Here is an 8,088-nt window from a genome sequence, read left to right as displayed (position 1 = left end):
AAAAAAAAACTGCTTATTTTTTATCAATTTGTAAAAAAACACAAATTTGAAGAATATTAGTGGGTTCAAAAAATGTTCATGGATTTGAAAAAATGTTGGCGGATTTGAAAAAATAGCTCATGGATTCGTCAGAAGAACTACTACTACTAGGGTTTCTTCCCCTATCCCTTAGCGGCCAAGGCAGACTCCCCCCTCAAAACTTCGCTGATGAGCTCATTGATTCACCTCCCCTCTGCATTTCTCTTCGGCGGCCGATGTTGTGGAGGACAATCCCCACACCTCCGCTCCAGTTAGTAGTTTAGGTTAGGGTTCTTAATCTTCACAAGCAGCGGTGGAGACAGGCCCTAGGCAGCATGGGGTGTGAAGATGGATTCCTTCATTGCCTGTAGCTATAGTGCTCGAAGGTGGCCTGGGGCTTGCCGTAATCCTGGAGATGCTGATGCTCACAAGTGTGGCTCTCAAGAGGATGAAGGCATTTCTTCTTCGAGTTTGTCTTCCGGGCTTCGATCTTCATTGAGTTTGTCCGTTTGGACATACTGGATGGAGTTCCAATGTAGATTCATGACCTCTCCTTGGGACGGTGAAATTAGGGTTTCTCATCGTGGGGCGAGATTTGGTGTCAGGTGATTCAGATCTATTCTTCAACGAGGGCTACCGCTCCACGGTGTTGGTTCTTAGGGGCACATGCACGAAGACTTCATGGCTGTCATAGACAAGGTCAAACCAGTCCCGACAGGGAAGCGGCAATTGCGACGCGTCATCGGCTCATTCTGGCGATGGTAGTGGTCATTTGGTGCTATGGGAATCTATATGTAATTTTTATTATGTTTAAGGTGCCTGCAGTGAACTTTTATGTAGCAATTGAACGGGGAAAGTATACGGAAAAGATAGTCCTTTTCAATTTTGATTATCTATATATTAGTTCGTTTCTATTTCAAGATATCAATATCTATATATTAGTATTAGTTCTCAATTTTGATTATCTATATATTAGTTCGTTTCTATTTCTAGATATCTATTTCTATATATTAGTACTAGTTTTTTTTGACAATATATATATATATGTATTAGTTAGTAGTACTATTAGTTAACTATCTTAGTTTTGTGAGTTCTTTCTTCCATGAACTGTCGGCACAAGTCATACATTTTTTTTCTGTGGACCGAGGAGAAAGGGGGCTCTGTGCCATGAGAGAGAGAAGCACAGAGGTCAACCGGCTTTAAATATGAAACATGGTTTTATTAGATCATTTAAAAAAAACTACTACATGCAGCTACCAAGAAGGGCTATGTAGTACAAGATGTTGACAAAGGGGAGCGCGGCTGAATCTGAATTACTTTGTAACTATCGTTCGATCTACCATACAACACTTGGCTGAAGCAAAATTAAGCAAATCAAAAGGCCGAGAGCAGAACTGGATTGAGAGGCTAACTTGGAGCAGAGGGCGCGCCATTCCATACCACCATTGCATTCCGTTCGATTTTCACTGCACCACCCGTAGCAGCAGCAAGATCTGAAGGAAGATGTAGGATACTCCCCCGATGGTGGCGTACCGGAGCTTGCTCTCCCCCTCCAGCTCGGCGAAGTCATCGTCAACGGACTTGCTAAAACCCCCGGCGAGCCATGCCACGTTCTTGTACCCGTCGTCGTGCAGCATCCTCACCGCAATCAGCGACCTTGAATTGATTAACAGCCCAGCCAAAAGCTTTATCCACATCAGTCAACGTGGACAGTACAGGCATGCCACTTAATCATCCGTTTGTCACCGCAGCAAAGTATATATAGTCTACTAATTACCTGAGGCCTTCGCCGCATGCGACGAGCAGCTTGGCGTCCTTCCCGGCGACGGCGGCGGCGACGTCGTCGAGGAAGCGGTCGTTCATCTTGGTGAAGGACTGCCCGGTCCAGAGCCCGATGTAGCCCAGGTGGACCCACTTCTTGAGCAGCGTCACTGGGCCCATGTCGTCGTCGGCCATGAACAGCGGCACGTGCACGGACCCCCGAACGGCGGCGCGGTCGTGCTCCCAGGCCGGCCGGACATCCAGCAGCTGGAACCCCTCTGAGCCCATGACCTCCACCGCGTCCCTCGGCCGGACGGCTTTCACCGCGCCCGACCGCACCAGCTCCTCCGCCCCTCCTGCCCACGACGTCGCCTGCGCCCTGATGCGAGAGCGAGACACGCCCGAGGATGCAGAGGAGAAGCAGGCGGCCGCGGTCGCCGCAGCACCCATGGCCATGGATTCCGCCCGCTCGTGCTTAGTTTCTTCAGCTCCGTGCTCTGGCGATTGGCTCGTCGTCCCCTTGCCCTTGCCAGGGAACCATGGAAGGATACGTTTCCAGGTCTCTTATCCACTATGATTTTCTTAGGTTCAATCAGCACCGTCGACACAGCGGGCCCCTTACATTCCTGATCGCACGATCACTCCTAACAGATCAGGCGGTGACGGGAAGCAACTCAAAAGTCTTTTCACGGTTCTACCAGCCGCCAAAAGGTCTTACATCTGCGACAAATCAATCTAATCTACTCCAGCTAGCTATCATATGACACGCATGATACACTACAACACATGTGCAATGCAACACACGCACTCCTAGTCTGCCGGCCAAGAGGTGACTAGACAAACTCGAAGCTCATGAGAAGCTTCACGCTCTTGAACTTCATCCCCTTGTGGTCGAAGAGCGGCACGGTGCGGATCCCCGGCCACAGCTCCGACACAGGAAGGACGGTCTGCCCGCCGAAGTCGTCCTCGTTCACATCGTACTCGTGCACCTCCACACGCAGCAGAGCGATCTCCGGCACGGTCAGCGGGAAGGTGAACCCATCTTCCCACATTGGGACCCAGCTATCCTCCACGACTCTAGTCTTCCTCATCACCGAGTCCGACGGAACTCCGGCTATGCCCACCTGCTCGTTGGGCGGCATTCAAATTTCAGTTCTTGCTTCAGTTGGCGTTCACTTGTATACATTGCACGCTGATTTCCAATGTTTCTGGCACTTCTTTTCCGATTCTACTTATCATTTTGATGATGAAACACAGTGATTCTGGCAATACCTTTGCATAAAAATCTGGAGGGGAATATGAATCGAAATGTGTCTGCTTAAAATCCTGCTGCCAACCATCGCCCATGTACACTTTGACCTGAGAACCAGTAGGCACGTGAAACCCGTTTCTGAATTTCAGAAACGAAAAAGGAAAGGAAGGAATGCATTATGCACCTTCAGTGTTTTCTTTACAGGTAAGTCTGCTGTCGGATCGAAAACCTTTCCATCCGGACAAGTTTGCATTAAGAAATCTGGTTTCTTCACATAGCCACAGCCTCCATTGGCTTTGTAAAATCCATTCATTAACCAAAGGGCTCTGCCGTACCCCTGCAAAAATAAAATGGCAGGCCTTATGTTAGCAACAACTGAAGAGCGCATGGATAACGAACATAGCACAACCAGTAGCAGAGATAAATTGTCAACCAAAAAAAAACATGCACCATAACGCAACTAATCAAGGCAATTCACATCCTGTAACTGGAGATCTGTAAACAGTAGGTATCCAAACACAATATAATATCTTGCTAAAATCACAACTGCACCTGCATATTGAACGCCACCATTTGAGCACCATGCACCCAGCCAAGAAATGGGTTGTAGTTGGATGAATTGAAGCGGGTCCCCTTTGGGTATATTCTCAGTAGATTTCTTTGTGTAAAGCTGCTTGTAACAAACAGGATGAAAACTTCAGTAAGACAAAGAGAAGTGGATCCTAACAGTTTTGATTCACAGAAAAGGGAATGATATGACTGTATCCCTACATTGTTTCCTGGTCAATTTAATAAATTTACTAAGCGAACCTCACTATCTTCGGACCATGACATGCCGCCACTTTTGCAAGTTCTTGCTCACTCAAACTGAGGCGCCTAACTTTCTCCGGGTCACTGTTCAAGGCGTCAACAAGAGAACCCTTCGGCTTTCCTGCTTTAATAGTAATAAGGTGTTTATACTCCAGTGGTGCATTCTTGCGCACTATCTGTTCATCATCTTCATCTACACCTCTTTCGGGGTATGACATATCGTCCTGATGGTGATTAGTAAATCTCGACATAAAGATGATGTACGAAAAAAAAGGTAGAAACGTTTTGCTTAACTTTGAACCAATTACCTTGTTGGCATCTTGCAACTCATCCTGAATATCGGGGACTTCTATACCCCATGCTGATTCTTCATTTTCTCCTTTGCTAAACTTTGGCTCAATGTCTCTATCTTTCATAGTACCACCCTTTGCTTCAAGGTACTCCTTTGGGGGCTTTGTTGAGAGGATTACACGCCCCTTTAGTGCTTCCGGTGAAGGAAATTCTTGAAGATGTTTTGATTCAGGATAGTACAGGATATCTCCAAATACTTCAAGGACCATCTAAATAGAATTCAGAACTACATTCGAGAGAATCATCCAGACAAGATATAAATTATATAAAGAAAATACAGTACCTTAGCTACTTTTGCCTGAAGATCAGATGTAAGGTGATCTTCTAATGTTATAATAACAGGGTAGGGAGATGCGACAAAGGCATATTCTTTGATGGATGTCAAACATTTCAAAAGTGACACTGGGGCAGTAAGTGTCCTACAAAGAGTCAAAGAATTAGAATGAAGTCAGCATATGGAATGCACTTTGTATTTGCAGTACAGTTATCTTGCAACAAATAAATGTTGTAGAAAGCTTCTTGAAGGAAGGATTTGTCATATGTACCTTCCATGGAGAATATCTATGTCATCTTTAGAAGAATTTGGCCACATGTCTAATTCAATTACACGAACACCTATTTGCAGTGCCTTGATTATGGGAGCATCACTACAATCACTGCTAAGTTGATTGCCAGTAAGATATGAGTTGTGTCCGGTGTATATGAAGTAGTGGGACAAAGGTGCATTCATGTCATGATGGACCTGGCAACCATGAGATTTACAGTCAACGGACATCTCAAACCAAATACCACACTCTAAGTTACATCAAAATTCAAAGCGGAGCTTGTCATGCTAATCCACAGCAGATAGTTGACACCAAAACTTAAATAAATAAAGCAGATAATGGCCAACGGAACATTCAGATACAGCTAGTCATCAGAGCTTTGTAGAGATTTAGTTATACTTTATACTAAAGTGTATGTGTAATTCCATATATCAACCATCAGCTTGCTGAGCATGATGCATCATGATAATGACACTACATTCGAACACTTAGGCAAGGCAATGCCTAATGCCTTCACATCCCACAAAGAGTTTGTATGTCTTTAAGTTTTGTAGCAGTTATGATAAATAACTTAATGCAGCATCTAAGTAGTATTTGGCACCAGTGTGGCTGCCACATCCAACTACAAAAGAGCAATCTGCATTACGGTTCGAGAAATACCAAGACATAGTCACATGATCCTGTGATAGCGACAATGGCTGGTAATATTCAAATAACATGTTCACCACGAAGCAGTTTGCCAAGCACAAGTCCCCTTCTAAACTGTGATGATCAGTAAGGCCGTAAATGCCACCAATTCACCTCGTCGTGTAACCTGCGCAGGATGCTGATTGCTACCTTTGACTGACGGATGGGCGGGTTGAGGTCCTCGGAGAAGAGAAAGTTGTGGAAGTCGTCGACGGTGAGGGCCGGCCTTCCGAATCGCGGGGTGCGGCTGCGGCCCTGGAGGAACCGGTCCACGATCCGCTCCGCCGCGTCCATTCCGCCGTCGCCGTCGAGCTCCCCGGTGGCGGCTAGGTATCGGCGGAGCTCGTCGACGCCCATGTACGGCGTGCCGCCGGAGAAGCGGGAGAAGAGCGTGCGCACATCCTCCGGCGTGGTCGCGTCGGGCGGCGCGAACCTGCGCGTGAAGAAGATGCAGCACTTGTACGTCCCCATCTCCGCCGCCTCAGCCTCGGCGCCCGGTCCCCCTGGATCGCCCGGTTTTCTCTCCTCGTTTGGTCCCCGGGGAAGGAGACGTGTGCGTGTGGGAGGCGCCTCAGGAGAAATTTCCCTCTCCATTTTGGGATTTCTCGTTCCCTCATTGCGAGTTTTGAGGGCGATTCGAAGGTGGGGGGCGGTGTGAGGGGGAGGACGGGAGACGCGGAGGCGAGTTTGTAACTTCCAGGAGGAGGAGCGGTTAAGTCTCGCCATTCATCTTTGATCCCTCTCTATACTTGTGTACAAGATTTTCTTTTCCTTTTTCTTTTTGATACTAATAACATAGTACACCTTTTTCTTTTTGGAAATACTACTATAGAACTAGCACCAGTTCCTTAAGATTTCCGAGCAAATATGACGCCAACCGTCCAATCAATCAATCCGCATGGATCTCGATCCTCTATCTTTCCCTCGGCGATGTCTCGGCGCGGGTGTTGTGGCGGCAGCCCGTGGTTTCCGACCAGACCCCGGCGAGGGTGGTGCGTAATATGACGCGGGAGGTTCGGTTCATCGCCGGCGCACGGTGTGGGTCACTGCGTTCAAGGTGCCAGGAGGCGGCCACCGACTACTAGCGCGGGTCATGGCAGAGCCGCGTTCAGCGCGCCGCCGTGTCAGACATGTCCCTCTTCTTCTCCGATGTTGGCTACGTCCATTGCGGAGGCGGCAACACCTAGGTTGCCTCCTATTCCTTGCCATCGTCTGCATCTCTTAATCGCCGTCCACCAGCTCAGTTGCCCTCCGGTCCCCCTGAGCTCAGATTGGAGCTCTTCGATGAGCCACCTTTCTTTTTCCCTTCTTTCCCACACTGACTCGTCCGCTGTGAACTCGAGGGTCCCGGAGCGAATGTTGTTGAAAGAAGACGATGAAGACACCATCAGCGCCATAGCTTCCATACAAGCTTGCCCCATGATGGACGCCAACTGTCATAGATATTTCGCTGACAAGACCTATAGGATTGTGATTGGAGGAGCGTCATGTCCACCGAAAGGTATTGATGAGAGTACACACAAGGAATAATACAGGTTTGGGCCCTCGTCGAAGGAGGTAATATTGTACTCCTGTGTGTAGTGTTCTTGCTCTTGCGTGTAGGGTTACAAGTGAGTTCAAACCTCAGTCGGCTGCCCTTCTTCCATCTTATATAGAGTGTGTCAGGAGAGGTGCCATAACGGGCTGATATAAATGCTAACAATAACAGACATTGATACGTCTTCAATGTATCTATAATTTTTTATCGTTTCATGCTATTATAATATCAATCTTGGATGTTTTATATGCAACTATATGTCATTATATATCATTTTTTGGGACTAACTTATTAACTTAGTGCGAAGTGCCAGTTGCAGTGTTTTGCCTGTTTTTGGTTTTCCAAGATATCAGTACCAAACGAAATCCAAATGCCACAAAAAATTTTGATGATTTTTTTCTGGACATAAGAGACTCTAGAAGATTCGGGAGAGAGTCAGAAGACGAAGGGCGGCTCACAAGCCACCAGGGGGCGCCCTGGTGCCTTGTGGGGCCCTCGTTGCAAGATAAATCAATCTAGTTGGCCAAAGAAAATCAATAGATCGGAGAGAAATACGAAGCTATAACGCATATAGGGGTTCAGAGAAAACTCAAATAATATTCATGGATGAATCTGATCATAAACTCATAATTCATTGGATCCCGATAAACACATCACAAAAAGTCATTACATTAAATAGATCTCCAAGAACATCAAGGAGAACATTGTACAGAAGATTAAAGAGAGAGCAGAAGCCATTTAGCTACTAGCTATGAACCCGTGCTACTTGTGAGCTGCTTTGGGATTTCCTCGAAGAGGAGAGGAAGATGCGATACAGTAGAGATAAGTATTTCCATCAGTTATAAAACCAAGATTATCAATCCAGTAGGAGAACCAAGCAACGACTCGTGAACAACACCTGAACACAAACAACAAATACTTCCAACCAAAAGCGAGCAAGGGGTTGTCAAGCCTGATAATCCGCAAGTGTAAGAAATCATCATAGCAATTTCCAAAGGTGGAAGTGATATGTATGGAGTGTCGAACCCATAAGGAGCTAAAGGTAATATCAATTTTCTCTCAAGTCCTATGTTTCACTGATACGACTCCACGTACACCGAACGTTTGCTTTCATCTAGAAACGAGAA

The 8,088-nt window shown here is 46.6% G+C and overlaps 2 protein-coding genes across 2 annotated transcripts; both read right to left on the bottom strand.

Annotated features, from left to right (window-relative positions):
• Window positions 1–1,216: 1,216 nt before the first annotated feature.
• LOC123085568 (rhodanese-like domain-containing protein 10) lies at window positions 1,217–2,235 on the bottom strand. The gene is made up of 2 exons (XM_044507231.1): window positions 1,796–2,235; window positions 1,217–1,674 (listed from the first exon to the last, which is right to left on the bottom strand). Exons 1-2 carry the CDS (start codon window positions 2,233–2,235, stop codon window positions 1,482–1,484), a joined length of 633 nt encoding a protein of 210 aa, XP_044363166.1. The 3' UTR covers window positions 1,217–1,481.
• Window positions 2,236–2,444: 209 nt separating this feature from the next.
• LOC123085567 (phosphoinositide phospholipase C 2) lies at window positions 2,445–6,119 on the bottom strand. Its single transcript, XM_044507230.1, has 9 exons — window positions 5,575–6,119; window positions 4,738–4,934; window positions 4,476–4,611; window positions 4,150–4,401; window positions 3,842–4,065; window positions 3,584–3,701; window positions 3,216–3,368; window positions 3,052–3,138; window positions 2,445–2,903 (listed from the first exon to the last, which is right to left on the bottom strand). Exons 1-9 carry the CDS (start codon window positions 6,016–6,018, stop codon window positions 2,613–2,615), a joined length of 1,902 nt encoding a protein of 633 aa, XP_044363165.1. The 5' UTR covers window positions 6,019–6,119; the 3' UTR covers window positions 2,445–2,612.
• Window positions 6,120–8,088: the final 1,969 nt, after the last annotated feature.

This window comes from Triticum aestivum, chromosome 4A (genome assembly GCF_018294505.1).
Source record: "Triticum aestivum cultivar Chinese Spring chromosome 4A, IWGSC CS RefSeq v2.1, whole genome shotgun sequence".
Lineage (NCBI taxonomy): Eukaryota > Viridiplantae > Streptophyta > Magnoliopsida > Poales > Poaceae > Triticum > Triticum aestivum.
Note: the sequence above shows the minus strand (reverse complement) of the source record. Positions and strands in the feature narration are given on the sequence as shown.

Excerpts from the sequence above, each read along its gene's own strand:
- LOC123085567 (XM_044507230.1), bottom strand. The coding sequence starts at position 6,018 with ATGGAGAGGGAAATTTCTCCTGAGGCGCCTCCCACACGCACACGTCTC. Across the intron at positions 4,935-5,574 it reads CGCCCATCCGTCAGTCAAAG|GTCCATCATGACATGAATGC; the intron begins GTAGCAATCAGC and ends CATGGTTGCCAG. Across the intron at positions 4,066-4,149 it reads AGTTGCAAGATGCCAACAAG|GACGATATGTCATACCCCGA; the intron begins GTAATTGGTTCA and ends AATCACCATCAG.
- LOC123085568 (XM_044507231.1), bottom strand. The coding sequence starts at position 2,235 with ATGGCCATGGGTGCTGCGGCGACCGCGGCCGCCTGCTTCTCCTCTGCA. Across the intron at positions 1,675-1,795 it reads GCATGCGGCGAAGGCCTCAG|GTCGCTGATTGCGGTGAGGA; the intron begins GTAATTAGTAGA and ends AATCAATTCAAG.